General features: G+C 34.7%; 1 protein-coding gene across 2 annotated transcripts in view; it reads right to left on the bottom strand.

Annotated features, from left to right (window-relative positions):
- Positions 1-25,731, bottom strand: part of LOC126832134 (hemocytin-like) — a 30,146-nt gene extending 4,415 nt beyond the window's left edge. The window contains exons 1-7 of one of the 2 annotated variants that reach the window (XM_056103345.1): positions 25,716-25,731; positions 24,325-24,396; positions 23,426-23,716; positions 23,217-23,240; positions 1,277-1,570; positions 610-822; positions 256-302 (exon numbers count right to left, since the gene is read on the bottom strand). In XM_056103345.1, the coding sequence (XP_055959320.1) occupies positions 256-302; positions 610-822; positions 1,277-1,570; positions 23,217-23,240; positions 23,426-23,660 (813 nt within the window). In that variant the 5' untranslated portion in view covers positions 23,661-23,716; positions 24,325-24,396; positions 25,716-25,731. Of the gene's footprint in view, positions 1-255; positions 303-609; positions 823-1,276; positions 1,571-2,869; positions 2,936-5,525; positions 5,580-9,089; positions 9,381-23,216; positions 23,241-23,425; positions 23,717-24,324; positions 24,397-25,715 lie in introns of those variants that run through there. The other variant, XM_056103346.1, reaches the window with a different exon arrangement.
- Positions 25,732-26,084: the final 353 nt, after the last annotated feature.

Genomic DNA, 26,084 nt, shown 5'->3' with positions numbered 1-26,084 from the left:
ACTTCCTTTCCATTTCATTTCACAAAGACACAAACTTGTCTTTTTATCGACAATCCTGTCACTGATTGAAGAAGATATCTTGCATGGTTGTCATTAAACTCCTTGAAAAGCTTAAAGTAATGTGCAGGATGTGTAAATTGGATGTTAGAATGTATAACTCAGCATTGGATTGGCCAATACATATTTGCATATAACCTTATTTGCATCCAATCCCTGAATATTAAAAAAAAGGAAAATCAGATCTCGATACTATACCTTTAAGCAAACTGGGTCTGTTTGTACTGGACATTTATCCGGACATTCTGAAATAAAACAAAAACTCAAAATATAATATATCTAAAAAAGAAAGAAATGGTAACAACCTGATCGCTATATACTGACTGAAAGAAACCAGTGTGTCAGTAATGTTACCTTGCTTATCTTCCAGTAGATGCCAAGGAATAAATCATATGCCTTCTTAATGTTATTAATGTGGAATTCACAGTTCATAAAATCAGATGTCTTCATAAAAAAATTCCACACACTGAACACAGCTGGAATATTTTCAAATAACCCTTCTAGATATTTTCATTTCGAGAAAATCATTGAATATTAAAAAAAAAAACCTACTGCAAGTAAATTTAGGACAGCAATTAGTTCCACCATTTTGGATCAGATATTTTGGCGTTTCACAATTTTCTTCAGAAACTGGACAAAGATGTGAATTACAAACTTTAACATATTGTCTACAGCATCCATCTGTTGTTAATGCAATTTTTACATCTTCACCTACATCTAATGGAGGTTTCACTAAGGCTGGACATGTCATATCTTTACATATTTCTAAAAGCAATAAAAACAACTTTACATACTATTTTACCAAGAGCGCAACCCCAATTTATATTAACTAAAAGAGTAACCCTAAAGGATGTATAGACTATTTTACCAAAAGAGCAACCTAATAGCTGTGTAAAGAAAAACAATTAATCAACAACCATAAAGACTGTATACAGTTCATCTTAGCAAAAGACCTATCATAAAGATTATTTTACCGCCATCAGTCACTTAAAATGACTAGCTGGCAACACTTTTGATCAACACATAGAAAACATCCATAGCTTTCAAAACAATTGTTAATTCCCCATATTTTCAATATAATTATTGATGAATTTAATTTTTGTTTCGTCAATATTCAGATGAGTGGAAAACAAGTCTACACAGAACATAATATATATATATGGAGTGTTATATATGCAAGATGCAAATACATGTATCTTATTTATCAGTATAAACTTACGTGGGCATTGACAGAAATATCGAACTCTATAATCAGAACATGGTGCTGGGAAATTATCAGCATTCTCACATTGTAAACCAGAATCTAATTTACATGTCAGTTGTTCTGCGTTACTTATAGATGATACATTATTAATAGTTGTACATTCTATCTTGGTCACTTTACCAACAGGACAGAATTTCTTTAATTCTTCTGGTGTCATTTTCTCATGTTCTCCGCCTTCATTGCTGAACATTTCCGATGTTGGTGTATGGTTATTCACATATTCGGACCATTTATCTTCCTTACATGGCGCTAGAGGTAAAATAAATAATTGTAATAAAATTGATTTAAAATTTAAAGATACATTATGGCAGTTCTCACTATAATAGTTAAAAACTAGATAATGTAAAAGGAATTTGCTGAAAATTTCAGTCAAATTGATTCACTCTGAACCGAGATTTTAGTGATTGAATTTTCAGCCTAACCTCCATCATCATGACATCATCATTACTATAGTCTGTACGATAAAAAACATAATCTCGATTATCCATTTCATGGTTAAATCATGAATGAAAGTTGAGCAGGAAATCGGATCTTAATCCAGTAAATATCAGAGGCTAGCGTTGACATCAAGAGTTGATTATAATCTGGATAAGTTAATTAATGTCTAATTGATAATTTAGATAACATTTCAGGCCTAAAGAAAGACCTGCAATAGGCAGATTTAGCTGTTGCATAATGTATGTTTAATACCCAAAAGTTTGTAAACCTAGTCCAATCAGAAATGCCTACTATTCCTCATATATCAATTAGTTCCTAAAAAATGCCCTAGAATTGTTGTTTAACTTTCTTAATTTTGAATTAGTTAGATGAATGAATGAACTGTGTTTATTTTGATCATTCATATAAAAAGAACTGAAATGAAATGAAATGAAATGAAATGAAACGAAATGGGGTTTAACGTCCTACTGTTCTGCTCTGAACTAGGCTAATGAAGACGAGCATATGCCATACAGTGTGCTGCGAGAGAAATTTTGCCTGGACAACGGCACTACGACCTACTCTTATATCGAATTCAAACTGTCAAGGGATCTTTTATGTGCACGCCAATGTGTACACGGGGCCTCGGTTTTTCGTCCCATCCGAACGACTTAGACAGCTGTCCTGCATCACTGACAAGGCGGGAACCACGCCGGAATATCTGGATGAACTTTCTCGGCCAATGCAGGGATCGATCACCCAACCTCCAGGTTAGCGAGCCAGCATCTTACCCACTTAGCCACCGTGATCCCCCATACAAAGAACTGAACCGTGTTTATTTTGATCAGTCATATATACAGTTAAAAAAGAACAGATTTTTGCCCCAATGAAAATACCTGTATATATCATTAAGTTAGACAGATTTTTTTTAAAATTAAGTCTGCAATCACGCCAATTAAAGGGCGATCATGCTCAAATTCAATCACAAGTGTCATGTATTCAATCGACATTACCTTGATTTTTAATACTATCTCAACAACCAGATACAATTTTTCATATCAAATATGTAATTGTTAGTCAAGTGTTCTACCACATGACTTCCAGAAGAAATCAGACAGAAATCTTACTTACTTGGAACTATGTATGTTGGTGTTATATCAGTAATTTCTGGTGACTGCCATGTTGCTGTGGTTTTACCTGAAAAACATGGCATTTTAGTTTGATTAAAATATAGGCAACAAATATTCCTTGTTTTTCTGATAATGTAGTACATTGGTTTCGTGTTGATATTCGGATTAAAGCGAAAATCAATAGGAAGTGAAAAGAATGGAACAACGATTGTAGCTCCTCTGGAAGGCCTACAAACTTCATACATATTTCAAATTTTGCATAAAAAGCAGGGCCTATAGCTCTAAAACAGAAGGTCTGATGCGTACCAAAATTGAACTCATTCAAGAACAATATTAATCCTTCAAACATATTTTAAGTTTCATCTAAATTGGAAACAAACAGTTGCCATGCACGATACGCCCACATTTTGCAAGAGATGACAGAGAACAAGCTACAAAAAAAAACGATTTTTCTTACAATCAGGGTCCATAATACAGGAAGTTAGGGTCTGATACACGGAAATATCGAAAAGAACCCAGATCTTCGGGATATAAACAAATTTGAAATTTCATCACAATCGGATAAAAATTAACTAGTTAATCAAGGTAGGTGTATAGGCGGTATAACACGATAAATACATTGATCACTTAATTATCCCATGAATCCATCCTATTATCAACGATAACCAGGTTGCGTGGTAGATATACACTCAGTGCACTCTATTAATTTTGGAATTTTGAATATTATTCACCATACCTTAATGTCCAATTGGGCATTTCCTGGCCAGAAAATTTAGGAAGTTTGGAAAATAGTGTCGCACATGTGTGGAATATACGGGCAAAATCCCATCACTGGTCAACAACCTTGGCATTAAATACTTTTACACTATTTGTATATGGGGAGCAGCCATTTTGTCTGACAGTTTTGGTCTGATTTTCACAAAATTCAAAGTCATTATGGTGTAACAGTGATGTATTTAAAAGCTTTTTTAAATTGGATAATAATTATGACCTCTAGAGGATCTACAAGCTAAAAACATGATTTTTTGTACAATCAGGTGCCATAATCCAAAAAGTTATAGTTGATATGTGCCAATATCGGAAGGAACCAAGATCTTTGAGATATTGTAAGTTTCATCAAAATCGGATAAAAATTGTGACCTATAGAGGGTCCACAGCCTTAATTCAAACTCAACCTTAATTATGGTGTAGCAGTGATATTTTTTAAAATTAAATAAAAAATTGTGACCTCTAGATAGGGTCCACAAGCTATAAACGTGATTTTGAGCACAATCAGGGGCAATGCATAATCAAGGAAGTTACAGTCCGAAATGCGCCAATATCGACAGGAACCCGGAGCTTTGGGATATAAACATATATTTTAAGTTTCATCAAAATCGGATAAAAATTGTGACCTCTAGAGGACCACAAGCTAAAAACATGATTTTTTGTACAATCACAAACCATAATCCATGAAGTTATATACGATTTTATAAATGTCAAGGGTGACAACATATTACATCCTTATAAAAATATGGTTCAAAACATAGTCATGGGCATCACAAGGTGGTTTTGTGATACCCATGATGACTGTTTTTAACCACTTCCTCTACTACTGGTGTAGCTGCGTAAGATGTTATGTAGAAAGCGTGAAGGACAAATGAGATGCGGCAGAACGCAAATGTAAAATATGATGAGGGAAATGTCAAAAGTAAACACGTCAAAAACAGCATTTTCCAATAAAACATTTGACGTTTTACATTTAACTTTGGTCTTAGAGGTAATTTGACTTTATCATTACCGGTATTAACACTTTGTACATTGTACTTTTTACACATAATCAATAGAAAAGACATTTTAGCAGAGCATTTAATATTGGCAGCGATACCCTTCCATATACCCCCATTCCGAAAAACTTAAGAACACAATGGAGCCTATAGATTTTAACTAATTTGTTGGGGTTTTTTTTTCAAATTCGATGTGACACAAAGAAAAATGAAATGGGGTTTAGCGTCCTACTGTTCTGCTCCTAACCTGGGCTAATGAAGACGGGCATATGCCATACAGTGTGCTATGAGGGAAATTTTGCCCGGGCAGTGGCACTATCACCTACTCTTATATCGAATTCCAACTGCCAAGGGATCTTTTACGTGCATTCCAATGTATACACGGGACCTCGGTTTTTCATATCATCCAAAGGACTAGACAGCTGTCCTTGTCAGGCCCTCCGTCCTGCATCACTGACAAGGGGGAACTTTCTCGGCCAATGCAGGGATCGAACACCCAACCTCCAGGCTAGCGAGCCAGCGCCTTACCCACTTAGCCACGTGGTCCCCTGACACAAAGAGAGGATGAGCCCTACCGATTTTCCATATTCTTCCCCCATCTCTTGCAAAATGTGGGTGTATCTTGCATGTTGTTTTTTTAATTTTGAAAGTTAAAAATTATGAAATATGAAATATTTTTATAAAAATATTAAATGAATCTAAAATTTGACTAAATACTTTCATTTTCACAGGAACTTCATATTGAAAGTGCCTTCCAAATGCAGACTTGCATCCCATCAAAGTTTATGCTATTCAAATGGTTTTGGATTCCTATCTCTTTATTTTTATTTGAATTCACTCATCAAAATGTGGGAGTATAAAATACTTCTTTAGTTAAAAGTAAATACAAACCTATTCTCATTGTTGTGGGGTTACCAGTGTATCCATCTTTAAAAGTTACTAATTCTGAGAGAAACAAAATAAAAATCATAAAAAACAATAATCATATGAACAACACTGTTTAATTCATATTTTCATAATTATATTGGAAGCATGTGCTGTACTTTTGGTTTTTAGCTTTCCTTTTAAAAATAAATACAAATATAGAAATGCAGTATCAGTTGTTTAGTTCATTTACAGTTTATGAGGAATATTAACAAGATGACTTGGTCATCAACATGCCACATCCTTGTGTGGATTATGGAATATACAGAGAAAGAAAACCTATATTATTTATCATTGGTAAGCTGATACCATTGCCTAATGAAGCTAGGCCTTTAAGTAATGACAATTTTTGTCATTAAATCATGTAAGTGGTCAGTATTCTCTAATGTTCAGTATGTATAGAAAGTGGTTAGAAATTATACAGTTATTGTTAATTAGCAGGTGTGTAACTATAGCTGTAAAAGATGTCACTACTGGTGACTAATTATAACACCCATCACTATTGAATACACAAACTTGGACAATAGTGGTGTATATCATTCAATAGTCACAGTTTAACACCTTAGTGACAAAACACCTACTGCAGGATTACTAACAATTTTAAATAGGCCTAACTAATACACATTATGTATACAAACTGGTTTTCAACAAAGGGAGGAGAACTCAGTGTTTGACTGAGTGTTTTAGAAAAAGCACATATTGCTCCTTCTTTTCATAAATTAAAAAACAAATTGTGAATGTATAGAGTTGTTGAGGAATAAACATTCCTAATAAATATTTGATGACAGTGATGTTGGGTAGATTAAGAATATTTTCAATAATTGGCAAAATTGTATTTAGGCCAAATCTTGGTGTCTAAATTAATTATGATGGGATTTGAATTAAATTTCTTGGAAAGTGTATATAGTAAACACTGGCTTTTAAATGGTCATTTTATGTGCTCTTTAAGAATATGAATATCTGTATATTAAAACATATTTTAATCAGAAGTCTCCTTCAACAAATATAAGATAATTAACTAACTGGATTTAAACATGCAGTTATATCAGATGTTCCAATCCATGACATCGTTTAATTAACATCAGAACATGGAGCTGGGAAATTATGAGCATTCTCACATTGTAAACCAGAATCTAATTCACATGTCAGTTGTTCTGCGTTACTTATAGATGATACATTATTAATAGTTGTACATTCTATCTTGGTCACTTTTACCAACAGGACAGAATTTCTTTAATTCTTCTGGTGACCACAAGCTAACCAGCGGCTGCCAGGCAGGATACGCCCACATTTTGCAAGAGATGGATAGAGAACAAGCTAAACAAAAAGTGATAATTCGTACAATCAGGGGCCATAATTCAGGAAGTTACGATCCGATATGCGCAAATATCAACAGGAACCAAGATCTTTGGGTTATAAATGTATATTATAAGTTTCATCAAAATCGGGTCAAAATTGTGAACTCTAGAGGGTCTACAAGCTAAAAACGTGATTTTTCGTACAATCAGGGGCCATAATTCAGTCAGTTACGATCCGATATGTGCAAATATCAAAACTAACCAAGATCTTTGGGTTATAAACATGTATGTCATGTTTCATCAAAATCGGACCAAAATTGTGAACTCTTGAGGGTCTACAAGCTAAAAATGTGATTTTTCGTACAATCAGGGGCCATAATTCAGGCAGTTACGATCCGATATGCGCAAATATCGAAAGGAAACAGGATATTTGCATTATAAACAAACATGCATTTCAAGCTTCATCAAAATCGGATCAAAATTGTGACATCTCGAGTGTCCACAAGCTAAAAACATGATTTTTCATACACTCAGGGGCCATAATCCATGAAGTTATGATCCGATACATGTCAATATCGAAAGGAACGGAGATCTTTGGGAGATAAACCTATATTTCAAGTTTCGTAAAAATCGAATAAAAATAGTGACCTGTTGAAAATAAAGTATAGAACCACATTCAATACAACATGCAAAGATATGATATATTTCGGTGGAAGCCGAAGTTAAATAAAGATATTTCACACACACGCATATGGCACTATAGTTCAGTAATTAAAATGAAAGTACAAATCTCGCGAGACACGTGAAATTAAGAGGTGTATACGTGCCGAATTCAATACGACTGATGTCCGAGAAAAGATTCTATTTTGATGGCATATTGTCGGATTTATGATCATATTTTGAATGGGGTTTATGTCTTTAAATAAATAAATAAATAAATAAATAAACACGCTAAGAAATGTTGACGAATATTTCGATTCGAATGACGTAAGTAGTTAATTGTTTTAGACGATAGCGCGTGCTAGTCGAATGCAATTATTTAGCAGTTGGTGTCACACGGTCGTTGTATTTGAGCGTCGTTAACTACGGCTTACGGCCAAATAAATTTCGGGATGTCATTTTTTTACCTTCCGTATATAAATCGAAACGTAGTATCAGACGAATGTCGGACTTTGCTGAAAAATGTACCGACTTATGACCCGAAAAATACGGTAATTTTGGGAGAGTTTGAAACAGATCGACAGCAGTCGGCAAGCTGCCATTCTATAGTATTGATGTCATGTAATTTTGTAGGAATATTATTGACATAAATTTGAATACCGTACGGGTTTTAAACATGAAATATAACGAGGTACACCTATTTTTTTTACATATGAATTTGAATATATTTTGTTGACACGTGATTCTTAATTGTGTTTTGAAAACGTCTGCTTAAATTACGATAAGAGTTATGCCCCTTTATTTTCGGGAAAAAATGTCCGACAATAATTTTTCTGAAATCCCATCACTGGGGTGGGGTGTTATTGTACAGATTAGATTGTATTCAGATCTGCCAATCTATAATTTATATCAGTTGTACAGATTATAGCCTTTAATGATTGTACACAGTCAGAAGAAAGTTATTCCTGCTCAACCCCAGTATGAGGCTGACCAACTTCATATGGACAAATCTGAAAAGGCCCTATCCAAAAACATACTACATTTGGCTGAAATGCATCAAGCAGTTTACAGTTTATGAAAAAATCTAAATTTGTCATTTTAAATCAAGAATGTTTGTAGAAGTCCAAGATAGCCATGAAAAATGCACAGCAGCTTTGTCTAAAATAAACAAACATATGGAAAACAGCCAAATGGAAAACGTGGTTGTTTACCAAATTTGACAATTATCCTTTCTGCCTTCTAGAAATCTAATCTCTATTCTTATCACAAAATGCATTCAAAACCTTCTCGCTAAAAAAAAGAAGAGCGCGGAATGCTGAATATCGATAGGGTTTGTCCACTCATGACTTCACTGCTTCACATTGAAAAAATCTTTTAAAAATGGACGGAAAAGATCAATGTTGGTATATACAAATATATGAAAAGTCTCTTTGTCAATCAATGATACTAACCTTCACAATGACAGAAATATCGAAAAACTAAGTGATGCGTTTTCCATGGCGCTCAGTATATATGGAATGTTACCTATGCAAGATGCAAATACATGTATCTTATTTATCAGTATTAAACTTACGTGGGCATTGACAGAAATATCGAACTCTATAATCAGAACATGGTGCTGGGAAATTATCAGCATTCTCACATTGTAAACCAGAATCTAATTTACATGTCAGTTGTTCTGCGTTACTTATAGATGATACATTATTAATAGTTGTACATTCTATCTTGGTCACTTTACCAACAGGACAGAATTTCTTTAATTCTTCTGGTGTCATTTTCTCATGTTCTCCACCTTCCATTTGGAACATTTCAGATGTTGGTGTATGGTTATTCACATATTTGGACCATCCAATTTTGCAAAGGTCTACAACAGAACAGAGTTCATAGTTAGGTCTATATCACAGAATTCACAAAGTTTTTATTCATTCATTGGTGTGATATATAAACAATCCTTGTAATGATTTTCAGTGTCAATTAATATGGTACTAATTATATATGTATTATATAAAGCAATCAGAATTAGTTATTTCTCGTTCCTTTGTTCATTGGTATTTTTTTAATTTGGGGGCTTCACCTATGAAGCCCTAGTTTCTCTACTTTTTAATATGATACCATTTGCCGCCATCAATTTTAGACAAGTAATCATACGTCATATGTGTTTGACATACAATATCATCATTGCATCAAAATAGGTGACATCAATCGTAGAAATACCTATGTGATCTGGTTATATAGTGGCCAAAACTTGAACCCATGACACATACAGATTCCGGCTGGACGACAAGATCTACACAAAGACAACACTCAATCACCATAGAAGAGATATTTGTAGACTTATATCGAAGCTAAGGGTGAAAGAGCGGCTGCGAGACTACAAACACCAAGTCATCATCTGTGAGTCCGGAGAAGAATGTACCAACAAACATGTCCTGGTACACTGCGAGGTATACAAGGAGGAGAGAAGGGAACTAGTGAGAACAATGGAGTCCAACAACATACCAATCAACACTAAGAACCTACTCTTCCCGAGACCAGATCTGAAACTGCAAATCTTCGAACAAATCCACGCCCTAATGGACACAGTTGGACTAAGTAGAATAGTGAAGTAAGAGGGTGTCACGGTTAGACGGGCCCGGCATCTAAACACTAAACTACATAGTGGATTTATACCAAACTGGCAGAATAGTGGAGTAAGGGGGAGTCACGATCAGACGGACTCGGCATCTAAACACTATTCCACCAAAAACAGACACCAAACCTAAAGAGTGGGATAGTGGAGTAAGGGGAGGTCACGATAAGACGGGCCTGGCACCTAAACACAAACCCCACAAAGATGACATCTACCAAACTAGCAGGATAGTGGAGTAAGGGGGAGTTACGGTCAGACGAACTCGGCACCTAAACACTATTCCGCAAATAAAACTGATACCAAACCCAGAGAGTGGGATAGTGGAGTAAGGGAAGGCCACGATAAGACGGGCCTCCACCTAAACACTAAAACGATGACATCTACCAATCCAGAAGCAGACGTTAAACACCAAGAACGATCGACGAACGAACCCATGTACAACTACTAACATCCATTTTTTAATACACTGAAAATCCATATGTTGAAAATAAAGTATAAAACCACATTCAATACAACATGCAAAGATATGGTAATAGGTAGAGGAATAGAAAGACAAGTTCATGAAAATGGTTAATTAGCAAAGACACAACTATAATAGGACTATACAACATGAAAAAAATATTCCTAATAAAATGTTGGCATATAAAAACTGATTATAACATGATACTTACTGGGAGGAGGAGTTATAATGGTAGGAATGTCAGTAATCCCTGGAGGTGTGCCCTCATTAACAGTTGTCTCACCTGTCAAAACATCAAATCATATTAATAAATTAAATACAAATATGCCTAGTTTAATCCTAATAGATTATTTTCAGAATAACACTTTGAGTGTTTACTGTGGTTTTGTCTTTTTTTAAAAATTTCACTAGGATTTTCATACAAGCGGTTGCCAGGCAAGATGTGCCCACATTTTACAAGAGATGGATTAGAGAACAAGCTAAAAACAAAAGCCATAATCCAGAAAGTTATGGTCTGAAATGCGCAAATATCGACAGTAACAGATCTTTGGGATATATTTTAAGTTTGATCAAAATCGGATAAAAATTGTGATCTCTAGCGGGTCTACAATTTTTCATACAATCAGGGGTGGCATAATCCGGGAAGTTACAGGAATATCAAAATGAACCACGACCTTTGGATAATAAATATAAATTTCAAGGAGTGGCAATTTTGTCTGTTAGTTTCGGTCAGATTTTTACGAAATTCAAACTCAACCTTCATTGATGTGTAACGGTGATATATTTAAACGGTTTTTAAAAGTGAATACAAATTGTTACTTCTAGCGGGTCCACAAACTAAAATACGATTTTTCTAACAATCAGGGTCCATAATCCAGGAAGTTACGTTCGGGGCGGCCATTTCGTCCAGCAGTTTTGGTCCAATTTTCATGAAATTCGAACTCAACCATCATTACGGTGTAACAGTGATTTTTCGTACAATTATGGGCCATAATTCAGGAAGTGACGATCCAATATGTGCAAATATCAAAAGTAACCAAGATCTTTGGGTCATCAAAATCAGATCAAAATTGTGAACTTTAGAGGTTCCACAATCTTGATATATCATATGTTTACATTTGCGTACGAAGGGTGTCCATTTTGTCCGGCAGTTTTGGTCTGGTTTTCACAAATTTTGAACTCCACCAACATTACATTGTAACGATGATATATTCAAACGTTTTTTTGGACCTTTTTATTCCTGAATACAAATGATAGTGGTCTGAAACCATATTAAAACTAACAGTAAATAGAGTTGTCTCCCTTCAATTAGATTTCCTCGACCAGGCGTAATATAACGTCCTACACATGCTGCGATCGTAGGTTGGGGAAAATACCCCCAAGGCGTTATATTATGTCCTACACACGGTGAGTGGCAGTTGTCCAGGACGTTATATAACGCCCTACGCAGTTAACAGGTTAAAATTGGAAAAAAAAATTGTGACCTCTAGAGAATCCGCACGCTAAAAATGCCATTTTTCGAACAAGCAGGGGCCATAATCCAGGAAGTTAAGTTCGGGTATCTGCGATTATCAAAAGGATCCATGATCTTAGTGTGTAATGGTGATATATTCACACATTTTTTTTAAATCAGATAATAATTGTGACCTCTAGAGGGACCACAGGCTCAAAACACGATTTTTCCTACAATCAGGGGCCATAATTCAGGAAGTTACGATCCGATATGCACGAATATCAAAAGGAACCAAGATCATGGGGTTATAAGCATGCATTTAAAGTTTCATCAAAATCAGATGAAAATTGTGACCTCTAGAGCATCCACAAGCTAAAACGTGACTTTTTGTACAATCAGGGGCAATAATCCATAAAGTAATGGTCCCATACATGCCAATATCGAAAAGAGCCGAGATGTTTTGGAGATAGACCTATATTTCAAGTTTCATCAAAAACAGATAAAAATTGTGACCCGTAGAGTGTCGACAAACAAATTGTGGACATATTCCGGGTTCATTAGGGCTAAAGGATTAACATATGCTTGGTTTAATTGGAGTGAAAAGGTTTCTCAAAAATTTTCTTGCACACCTTTTAGCTTTTAGTCTGGTTTCCTACTGTATTACATTTATGAAATTCAAGCAGTTAAAAGCGAAAGGTGAATCTATTACCAAGATATATCTGTCTGTACCATATAATAAAACTATATTTCTGTCCTGCATGTTCTGCCTGATAAGTACCGATAGCTACATATTGTTTCAAAGGCTACCCATACATCTTTTGTAGAAACACTTTCTTTAGAAATATAATATTTTGCGTACAACATTTTGACGTGGCTTTTTTTTTTAACCTTTAATATTTTATGATTCCTAACCACTATGCATTTATGGCGCGCTCATGAACAACCTTTTGACTCCACAGTGTTGGTATGTTAAAAGTTTATTTGATTCTTGTCGTTTTTGTATGTTTTGTTGAAGTACAGATTACCTACATAGCTTTCTAGTTTCAATGAAAAAGAGAGTATAGAAAATTGAGGACTAAGTCTAATTAGAGTAATTATTCAATTTCTCGACACCTATAATCGTGAAAATGATCTGACAATTGCCTCAGTAAGGACCTAATCTACAGAGTAAATAAAGTTACCGCACATCCTTTTTTTTTTCAATTATCAGAACCATTTTTTAATTATTAGTGAAATGTAAGTACATTATGATCAGTGTTTATCAAATTTCAATCAAATATCTGAAAATTAAACAATTTTTTTTTCACAGAGAACAAAAAAAAAAAAAAACGATCGACGGAGAACAGTCTCACATGTAACAGGATACTAAAATACAGAAAACATTACTACCTCGGGGGTAGGTGTTGTGATGATTACCATCCCTTTGTGTAGTTTTACCTGGTAAGATAAAAAGAGTATGTTTAATATATTTATGCATTATTATAGTACCTATATGTTCAATACACATTCAAAGCATCAATCCATAATAATGTAGGAGAAATTCTGGGGTTTCTTTGTAATCATTAACCAGCGGCTGCCAGGCAGGATACGCCCACATTTTGCAAGAGATGGATAGAGAACAAGCTAGAAACAAAAACGATTTTTTGTATAATCAGGGGCTATAATCCAGAAAGTTATGGTCATTGTGCAAATATCAAAAGGGACTGAGATTTTTGGAATATAAAGATATGTTTTAAGTTTCATCAAAATCGGATAAAAATTGTGACCTCTAAGGTCCATAAGCTTTGTGTTACATACTTATACACAATTTGCATACTGAGAGCGGCCATTTTGTCGGGCAGTTTCATTTCGATTTTCCCGAAATTCGAATTCAACCTTCATTATAGTGGAATGGTGATGTATCTAAACGGTTTATAAAATCGGAAAGAAAATTGTGACCTCTAGAGAATCCACAAGCTAACCAGCGGCTGCCAGGCAGGATACGCCCACATTTTGCAAGAGATGGATAGAGAACAAGCTAAACAAAAAGTGATTATTCGTACAATCAGGGGCCATAATTCAGGAAGTTACGATCCGATATGCGCAAATATCAACAGGAACCAAGATCTTTGGGTTTTAAACGTACATTTTAAGTTTCATCAAAATCGGGTCAAAATTGTGAACTCTAGAGGGTCTACAAGCTAAAAACGTGATTTTTCGTACAATCAGGGGCCATAATTCAGTCAGTTACGATCCGATATGTGCAAATATCAAAATTAACCAAGATCTTTGGGTTATAAACATGTATGTCATGTTTCATCAAAATCGGACCAAAATTGTGAACTCTAGAGGGTCTACAAGCTAAAAATGTGATTTTTCGTACAATCAGGGGCCATAATTCAGGCAGTTACGATCCGATATGCGCAAATATCGAAAGGAAACAGGATATTTGCATTATAAACAAACATGCATTTCAAGCTTCATCAAAATCGGATCAAAATTGTGACCTCTAGAGTGTCCACAAGCTAAAAACATGATTTTTCATACACTCAGGGGCCATAATCCATGAAGTTATGATCCGATACATGTCAATATCGAAAGGAACGGAGATCTTTGGGAGATAAACCTATATTTCAAGTTTCGTAAAAATCGAATAAAAATAGTGACCTGTTGAAAATAAAGTATAGAACCACATTCAATACAACATGCAAAGATATGGTAATATGTAGAGGACCTGTAGAGTGTCCACAAACAAATTGTGGACGGACTGACAGGGGCGACGACAATACACATCCACATGAACATGTGGGCGTATAAAAACTCTACTGTGTAACAAGCATATAGTTTTGTGAATTCTGAAATGCGGGTGTATAAAAACTCTATCCTATGCTCGCAATGTGGGCCTACAAAACAGACTATTCCTACCTTGGTTGGTTGTAATTGGCTGATCTGAAAATAAAGATCAAATGAAATAAAGATAAGATATGAAACCGGATTTGAATAAGACTAACATGGTTGCATTGACAGGGACAATAATTCTGAATTTCAATAGGGTTCTGCCTAATGACCCAATGAATAATCCCTGCAAATTTAAAAACAAAATGAAGAACATACTGTAAGAAAAGCTTATATACAATTAAATTTACCAGAAATTAAGAAACCCCAGGAGCTTCAAGCGCGTTCTACAGTCGAATGCAATTATTTAGCAGTTGGTGTCACACGCTCGTTGTATTTGAGCGTCGTTAACTACGGCTTACGGCCAAATAAATTTCGGGATGTCATTTTTTTTACCTTCCGTATATAAATCGAAACGTAGTATCAGACGAATGTTGGACTTTGCTGAAAAATGTACCGACTTATGACCCGAAAAATACGGTAATTTTGGGGGAGTTTGAAACAGATCGACAGCAGTCGGCAAGCTGCCATTCTATAGTATTGATGTCATGTAATTTTGTAGGAATATTATTGACATAAATTTGAATACCGTACGGGTTTTAAACATGAAATATAACGAGGTGCACCTATTTTTTTTACATATGAATTTGAATATATTTTGTTGACACGTGATTCTTAATTGTGTTTTGAAAACGTCTGCTTAAATTACGATAAGAGTTATGCCCCTTTATTTTCGGGAAAAAATGTCCGACAATAATTTTTCTGAAATCCCATCACTGGGGTGGGGTGTTATTGTACAGATTAGATTGTATTCAGATCTGCCAATCTATAATTTATATCAGTTGTACAGATTATAGCCTTTAATGATTGTACACAGTCAGAAGAAAGTTATTCCTGCTCAACCCCAGTATGAGGCTGACCAACTTCATATGGACAAATCTGAAAAGGCCCTATCCAAAAACATACTACATTTGGCTGAAATGCATCAAGCAGTTTACAGTTTATGAAAAAATCTAAATTTGTCATTTTAAATCAAGAATGTTTGTAGAAGTCCAAGATAGCCATGAAAAATGCACAGCAGCTTTGTCTAAAATAAACAAACATATGGAAAACAGCCAAATGGAAAACGTGGTTGTTTACCAAATTTGACAATTATCCTTTCTGCCTTCTAGAAATCTAATCTCTATTCTTATCACAAAATGCATTCAAAACCTTCTCGCTAAAAAAAAGAAGAGCGCGGAATGCTGAATATCGATAGGGTTTGTCCACTCATGACTTCACTGCTTCACATTGAAAAAATCTTTTAAAAATGGACGGAAAAGATCAATGGTGGTATATACAAATATATGAAAATATCTCTTTGTCAATCAATGATACTAACCTTCACAATGACAGAAATATCGAAAAACTAAGTGATGCGTTTTCCATGGCGCTCAGTATATATGGAATGTTACCTATGCAAGATGCAAATACATGTATCTTATTTATCAGTATTAAACTTACGTGGGCATTGACAGAAATATCGAACTCTATAATCAGAACATGGTGCTGGGAAATTATCAGCATTCTCACATTGTAAACCAGAATCTAATTTACATGTCAGTTGTTCTGCGTTACTTATAGATGATACATTATTAATAGTTGTACATTCTATCTTGGTCACTTTACCACCAGAACAGAACTTCTTTAATTCTTCTGGTGTCATTTTCTCATGTTCTCCACCTTCCATTTGGAACATTTCAGATGTTGGTGTATGGTTATTCACATATTTGGACCATCCAATTTTGCAAAGGTCTACAACAGAACAGAGTTCATAGTTAGGTCTATATCACAGAATTCACAAAGTTTTTATTCATTCATTGGTGTGATATATAAACAATCCTTGTAATGATTTTCAGTGTCAATTAATATGGTACTAATTATATATGTATTATATAAAGCTATCGGAATTACTTATTTCTCGTTCCTTTGTTCATTGGTATTTTTTTAATTTGGCTTCAAAGAATAATGTATGGCTGACATATAAGACATGAATCAAAGATTAATATCATGAGGAATTTTAACCTAGATAGTATAATAGGCAAGGTTTACAAAGCCAATAAAATTAGGAAACATTTACTGTGAGTCAAGTCTCATACAAATAGTAAAAGTTGTCTTATTTCCATCCATAAATCAGATATCTTATCATGTGCCAAAGATAATAGATGTTAATGTTGAATGCCAAAAAACACTGTATTTAGCACATAGATATAACATAGATTAAATCAAACAACATCAACTGGACAGCACAACAAGAGCATCGCTAACGCAGCAATATACGTCCACATTCCTGTTTTGTTTGATATGGTCCAGTTTGCATTGAGGGTCTGTGAAATAAAACTGGGTTGTAGGACTGCTATCAGTATAACATTTCGTTCACATTAACAGAACACAATTTTTATTTTAAAACAATCGATGTCTTTATTCTAAAAGCATGACGTTTTTTTTTTGTTTTTTTTTGCTTGATTGATAACGATAAGAGAATACTTGTGGAAACGTCGTGCTTTTAGAATAAACTAGTGATTGTATCCCATAAAAACTGTGTTCTGTTAATTTGTTCCCTGATCGCTAAATGCCACTTAAAGAATAACTAGAAATGGGCGTGGCTCTGCCCCTGGGGGTCGGGCATGCACCAAAAACAATAGGGATCTTCCTTGGGGTATAAGGAATAAGTATACCAAGTTTGAAGAAAATCCAGTAAGAATTGCGCCCTGTAGGCGACACAAAGACACACGAAAAGAAAATGGGCGTGGCTCTGCCCCTGGGGGTTGGGCATGCACCCCAAACGATAGGGATGTTCCTTAGGGTACAAAGAATGTGTATGCAAAGTTTCAAGATTATTAGTTAAGAAATGTGGCCTGTAGACGACAAACAAACAAATACTAGAAATGGGCGTGGCTCTGCCCCGGGGGGTCGGGCATGCACCAAAAACAATAGGGATCTTCCTTGGGGTATAAGGAATAAGTATACCAAGTTTGAAGAAAATCCATGAAGAATTGCGCCCTGTAGGCGAACCACAGACACACACACACACACACATACATACATACACACACACACACACACAGACAGGGGCGACGGCATAATACGTTCACATTATGAATGTGGACGTATAAAAATGCTACATTTTGAGTAACTCCTAATCAATTTGTTAGCAATTTTCTTACAATTTGTATTGGAAACTGTTAACCAATTGTCTGAAGTGAAATTAGTCCCTGAGATCCACTCCAAATTTGATCAAAATCCAATCACTGGAAGTAAATCTACTGCATTTCAGAGAATCAACAATTTCATATCTTCTACATTTAAGAAACGAATGAAATTTTAGATGTGTATAATGACTTATAGATACCTTGTGTTGTTGGTGGTTCTGTAAACATGCTGGTAACAGGTTCTACAATTAAACAATAGCTAAATTGTGTGCATTGTTATATTTATAAAACATAATGTTCTGTTATGTATAGAACATAATGTGCTGTTATATGTATAGAACATAATGTGTTATACATTTGTATTATTATATACCCATAGAACATTTAAAATACTGTTATATTATAAGTATAGAACTTAGTATTCTGTTATATGTATAGATGATAATGATGATTGATGATGATTGATGATGATGATGATGATAATAATACTAGGTGGAGAGTACTTATGAATAGCATTACATATGTAGCCTAGTGCTGTGCCATGTGGTATGTATGCATTGATAAGTAAGGGTTAGAACTTTAAAGTTTATTTTTTGTCAAACAGGAAGCCAATGAACAGATTTTTAAAGTGAAGAAACATGACAATCATTTTGGGAGATGGTGATAATTTGATGCTGCTGTATTCTGAATCTTTTGGAGATGAAGGATGTTTTGAGCTGAGGTACCTGCCAACAGGCTGTTGCAGTAGTCTAATTTGGAGATTATGTTACAGTATGTTTAATATACATGCATTATTATAGTACATATATGGTGGTGACAGACAAAGGGCCTGACAAGGACAGCTGTCTAGTTGTTCGGATTGGACAAAAAATTGGGGTCCTGTGTACACATTGGCGTCCATGTAAAAGATCCCTTGGCAGTTGAATTCGATATAACAGCAAGCACCGGTGTCCGGTCAAAATTTCCCTCATAGCACAGTGTGGCGTATATGACTGTCTTCATTCGCCCAGTAGGAGCAGAACAGTAGGACGTTAAACCTCATTTCATTTATGTACATATCTTCAATACACATTTAAAATTGAAATCTTGAGGCAGCTGAGTGAAGACATAATAATGCAGGAAATATTCTGTTGTTTTTCTTTTGTATTCATTAAAACTGTAGCCTCTACTGTATTACAATTTCGTTTGTGAAGTATGAAATGTGTTTGCAACGTGGGCCTATAAAACAAACTATTCCTACCTTGTTTCTTAGTGGTTGTAATTGGCTGATCTGAAAATAAAGATCAAATGAAATAAAGATAAGATTGACATGAAATCTAATTTAAACAAGCCAACAGTGAGGCTGATGTCCCCCGCCGAAATCACAAAATAAATCAAGATTATCTTGTCCCAAAGCATCGACCAATGAAACTGATTAGCTCTGCTTAGCTTTAGCTTGAAATGTTAATCATTGAAATCAGTCAAGACATAATTCACCTAATGAACATCTACATCAGGTATAAACATTCTAACTCAATTAAAAGCAGAGTTTTTATGTTCCAAAGTCTTGACCAATCAAATTGCTTATCGCTCCTTAGCCCAGGCAGAAAATTCGCACAATCGAACTTAGTCAAGGTAATGATATAATGAATCTATATTCAGAGTTTCATCGCTCTCACTTCATTATAACCAAAGTTATCGTGCCCCTAAAGCATCAACCAATCAGATAGCTTATCTCTGCCTACCATAAGCAGACAATGTTTATCATCGAATTCCATCAAGGGATTCACCTAATGAATGCCTACACCAAGTTTGAACATTCTACCTCAATTAGAAGGAGAGTTATTGTGTTCCAAAGTCTCGACCAATCAAATTGCTTATCGCTCTGCTTACCCTCAGCAGAAAATGTTCATTATCGAACTTAGTCAAGGTATTGATGTAATAAAGCTATACACCAAGTGTCCTCACTCCCACTTAATTAGAACTAAAGTTATTGTGTCCCAAAGCATCAACCAATCAAATTGCTTATCTCTGCTTACCCTAAGCATAAAATGCTCATCTTCGAACTCCATCAAGGCATTGACCCAATAAACACCTACACCAAGTTTGAACATTCTAGCTCAATAAGAAGGTGAGTTATTGTGTTTCAAAATCTTGGCCAATCAAATTGCTTATCGCTCTGCTTACCCGGAGCAGAAAATGCTCATTATCGCACTTAGTCAAGGTATTGATGTAATGAAACTATACACCAAGTTTCATCACTCTCACTTAATTAGAACTAAAGTTATCGCATCCCAAAGCATCAACCAATCAAATTGCTTATCTCCTCTTACCCTAAGCGGAAAATGCCCATCTTCGAACTCCATCAAGCTATTGACCTTATAAACACCTACACCAAGTTTGATCATTCTAGCTCAATTAGAAAGAGAGTTATTGTGTCCGAAAAAGTGTGACGGACAGACAGACAGACGGACAGACAGACAGACGGACGAACCCATTTTAATAGTACCCTGCTTTCTTCGAAAGGCGGGGGACAAATAAGACTATGGTTGAATTGACAGGGACAATAATTTTGAATATCAACAGGGTTCATTGAATAATGAATTCCTGCAAATTTAAAAACAAAATGAAGAACATAATTTGTTTTTAAGAAAAGCTTGCATACAAATAAATTCACCAAGGTATACTGATTGACTACAACTATGTTAAGAATATAGGAGGGGAGGGGATATTGTACAGATTAGATTGTATTCAGATCTGCCAATCTATAATTTATATGAGTTGTACAGATTATAGCCTTTAATGATTGTACACAGAAGAAAGTTATTCCTGCTCAACCCCAGTATGAGGCTGACCAACTTCATATGGACAAATCTGAAAAGGCTCTATCCAAAAACATACTACATTTGGCTGAAATGCATCAAGCAGTTTACAGTTTATGAAAAAATCTAAATTTGTCAATTCAAATCAAGAGGTTTGTAGAAGTCAAAGATAGCCATGCAAAGTGCACAGCAGCTTTGTCTAAAAAAAAAAACCAACACAGATAGCCAAATGGAAAACGTGGTTGTTTACCAAATTTGACAAAGATCCTTTCTGCCTTCTAGAATTCTAATCTCTATTCTTATCACAAAATGCATTCAAAACCTTCTCGCTAAAAAAAAAAGAGCGCTGAATGCTGCATATGGATATGGTTCGTCCAACCATGACTTCAATGCTTCACATTGAAAAAATCTTTTAAAAATGGACGGAAAAGATCAATGTTGGTATACACAAATATATGAAAATATCTCTTTGTCAATCAATAAAACTAACCTTCACAATGACAGAAATATCGAACTCTATAATCAGAACATGGTGCTGGGAAATTATCAGCATTCTCACATTGTAAACCAGAATCTAATTTACATGTCAGTTGTTCTGCGTTACTTATAGATGATACATTATTAATAGTTGTACATTCTATCTTGGTCACTTTACCACCAGAACAGAACTTCTTTAATTCTTCTGGTGTCATTTTCTCATGTTCTCCACCTTCACTTTGGAACATTTCAGATGTTGGTTTGTGGTCATTCACATATTTGGACCATCCAGTTTCACAATGGGCTCCAACTAAACAACACAATTTTAAATAATTTAATAGTCTTATAAACCAGCAGTCTACTTGCTGCTGCTTCAATTGTTTGTCTACATAAAGATAGAAATGCTGGCTGGAGTTGGAAGTATATATCCAGGTTTTGTTCAAAGAATAATGTATGGCTGATATATAAGACATGAATCAAAGATTAATATCATGAGGAATTTTAACCTAGATAGTATAATAGGCAAGGTTTACAAAGCCAATAAAATCAGGAAACATTTACTGTGAGTCTCATACAAATAGTAAAAGTTGTCTTATTTCCATCCATAAACCAGATATCTTATCATGTGCCAAAGATAATAGATGTTAATGTTGAACGCCAAAAAACACTGTATTTAGCATATAGATATAACATAGATTAAATCAAACAACATCAACTGGAGAGCACAAAAATGCTACATTTTGAGTAACTCCTAATCAATTTGTTAGCATTTTTCTTACAATTTGTATTGGAAACTGTTAACCAATTGTCTGAAGTGAAATTAGTCCTTGAGATCCACTTCAAATTTGATCAAAATCCAATCACTGGAAGTAAATCTACTGCATTTCAGAGAATCAACAATTTCATATCTTCTACATTTAAGAAACGAATGAAATTTTAGATGTGTATAATGACTTATAGATACCTTGTGTTGTTGGTGGTTCTGTAACCATGCTGGTAACAGGTTCTACAATTAAACAATAGCTAAATTGTGTGCATTGTTATATTTATAAAACATAATGTTCGGTTATGTATAGAACATAATGAGCTGTTATATGTATAGAACAATAATGTGTTATACATTTGTATTATTATATACCTATAGAACATTTAAAATACTGTTATATTACAAGTATAGAGTATTCTGTTATATGTATAGATGATAATGATGATTGATGATGATGATGATGATGATGATAATAATACTAGGTGGAGAGTACTTATGAATAGCATTACATACGTAGCCTAGTGCTGTGCCATGTGGTATGTATGCATTGATAAGTAAGGGTTAGAACTTTAAAGTTTATTTTTTGTCAAACAGGAAGCCAATGAAGAGATTTTTAAAGTGAAGAAACATGACAATCATTTTGGGAGGTGGTGATAATTTGATGCTGCTGTATTCTGAATCTTTTGGAGATGAAGGATGTTTTCAGCTGAGGTACCTGCCAACAGGCTGTTGCAGTAGTCTATTTTGGAGAGTATGCCTTAGCACTGGTGTCCGGGCAAAATTTCCCTCATAGCACACTGTATGGTGTATGCCTGTCTTCATTAGCCCAGTCGGAGCAGAACAGTAGGATGTTAAACCCATTTCATTTCATTTCATTTATAGTACATATCTTCAATACACATTTAAAATTGAAATCTTGAGGCAGCAGGAAAAATTCTGTTGTTTTTCTTTTGTATTCATTAAAATTGTAGCCTCTACTGCGTTAACATTTTTTTTGTGAAGTATGAAATGTGTTTGCAATGTGGGCCTATAAAACAAACTATTCCTACCTTTAGGGGTTGTAATTGGCTGATCTGAAAATAAAGATTAAATGAAATAAAGAAAAGAAGAGCGCACAATGCTGAATATCGATAGGGTTCGTTCACCCATGACCTCAATGCTTCACATTGAAAAAAATCTTTTAAAAATGGAAGGAAAAGGTCAATGTTGGTATATACAAATATATGAAAATATCTCATTGTAAATCAATAATACTAACCTTCACAATGACAGAAATATCGAACTCTATAATCAGAACATGGTGCTGGGAAATTATCGGCATTCTCACATTGTAAACCAGAATCTAATTTACATGTCAGTTGTTCTGCGTTACTTATAGATGATACATTATTAATAGTTGTACATTCTATCTTGGTCACTTTACCAACAGGACAGAATTTCTTTAATTCTTCTGGTGTCATTTTCTCATGTTCTCCACCTTCCATTTGGAACATTTCAGATGTTGGTGTATGGTTATTCACATATTTGGACCATCCATTTTTGCAAAAGTCTACAACAGAACAGAGTTCATAGTTAGGTCTATATCACAGAAGTTTTTATTCATTCATTGGTGTGATATATAAACAATCCTTGTAATGATTTTCAGTGTCAATTAATATGGTACTAATTATATATGTATTATATAAAGCAATCAGAATTAGTTATTTCTCGTTCCTTTGTTCATTGGTATTTTTTTAATTAGGGGGCTTCACCTATGAAGCCCTAGTTTCTCTACTTTTTAATTTGATACCATTTGCCGCCATCAATTTTAGACAAGTAATCATACGTCATATGTGTTTGACATACAATATCATCATTGCATCAAAATAGGTGACATCAATCGTAGAAATCACTATGTGATCTGGTTATATAGTGGCCAAACGTACAACTACTAACAGCCATTTTTTAATACACTGAAAATCCATATGTTGAAAATAAAGTATAGAACCACATTCAATACAACATGCAAAGATATGGTAATAGGTAGAGGAATAGAAAGATAAGTTCATGAAAATGGTTAATTAGCAAAGACACAACTATAATAGGGCTATACAACATGAAAAAAATATTCCTAATAAAATGTTGGCATATAAAAACTGATTATAACATGATACTTACTGGGAGGAGGAGTTATAATGGTAGGAATGTCAGTAATCCCTGGAGGTGTGCCCTCATTAACAGTTGTCTCACCTGTCAAAACATCACATCATATTAATAATACAAATATGCCTAGTTTAATCCTAATAGATTATTTTCAACAGATGGATTAAAAAAAAACCCCAAAAAACTGAGATCCTTGGGATATATTTTAAATTTCATCAAAATTGGATAAAAATTGTGATATCTAGTGGGTCTACAATTTTTCGTACAATCAGGGGTGGCATAATCCAGGAAGTTACAGGAATATTAAAATGAACCACAACCTTTGGATTATAAATATAAATTTCAAGTTTCATCAAAATCGGATGAAAATTGTGACTTCTAGAAGGTCCAAAACCTTGGTGTTACATACTTTTACACTATTTGCGTACAAGGAGTGGCCATTTTGTCTGTTAGTATCGGTCTGATTTTTACGAAATTCAAACTCAACCTTCATTGATATGTAACGGTGATATATTTAAACCGTTTTTAAAACTGAATACAAATTGTTACTTCTAGCGGGTCCACAAACTAAAATACGATTTTTCTAACAATCAGGGTCCATAATCCAGGAAGTTACGTTTTCGGCCGGCCATTTTGGTCCAATTTTCATGAAATTCGAACTCAACCATAATTCTGGAAGTGACCATCCAATATGTGCAAATATCAAAAGTATCCAAGATCTGGGGTTATAAACATGCATGTCAAGTTTCATCAAAATCAGATCAAAATTGTGAACTTTAGAGGGTCCACAATCTTGATATATCATATGTTTACATTTGCGTACGAAGGTTGTCCATTTTGTCCGGTAGTTTTGGTCTGGTTTTCACATATTTTGAACTCCACCAACATTACAGTGTAACAGTGATATAGTCAAACGTTTTTTTAAATCAGATAATAATTGTGACCTCTAGAGGGACCACAGGCTCAAAAGACGATTTTTCGTACAATCAGGGGCCATAATTCAGGAAGTTACGATCCGATATGCGCGAATATCAAAAGGAACCAAGATCATGGGGTTATAAACATGCATGTAAAGTTTCAACAAAATCGGATCAAAATTGTGACCTCTATAGGGTCCACAAGCTAAAAACGTGATTTTTCGTACAAACAGGGGCCATAATCCATGAAGTTTCGATCCGATACATGCCAATATCGAAAGAAGCCGAGATCTTTTGGGGATACACCTATATTTCAAGTTTCGTCGAAATCGGATAAGAATTGTGACTTGTAGAGAGTCCACAAACAATTGTGGACGGACGGACAGGGGCGACGGCATAATACGTCCACATGAAAATGTGGGCATATAAAAACGATCGACGGAGAACAGTCTCACATTTAACTGGATACTAAAAAACAGAAAACATTACTTTGTCGGGTGGTGTTGTGTCCATTACCATCACTTAGTGTAGATTTACCTGGTAAGATAAAAAGAGTATGTTTAATATATTTATGCATTATTATAGTACCTATATGTTCAATACACATTCAAAGCATCAATCCATAATAATGTAGGAGAAATTCTGGGGTTTCTTTGTAATCATTAACCAGCGGCTGCCAGGCAGGATACGCCCAAATTTTGCAAGAGATGGATACAGAACAAGCTAAAAACAAAAACGATTTTTTGTACAATCAGGGGCCATAATCCAGAAAGTTATGGTCATTCCGCAAATATCAAAAGGGACTGAGATTTTTGGAATATAAAGATATGTTTTAAGTTTCATCAAAATTGGATAAAA

Source organism: Patella vulgata, chromosome 9, assembly GCF_932274485.2.
Source record: "Patella vulgata chromosome 9, xgPatVulg1.2, whole genome shotgun sequence".
In the NCBI taxonomy this organism is placed as follows: Eukaryota; Metazoa; Mollusca; class Gastropoda; family Patellidae; genus Patella; species Patella vulgata.
The sequence above is the reverse complement of the archived record's forward strand: the minus strand, read 5'-3'. Positions and strand labels throughout refer to the sequence as shown.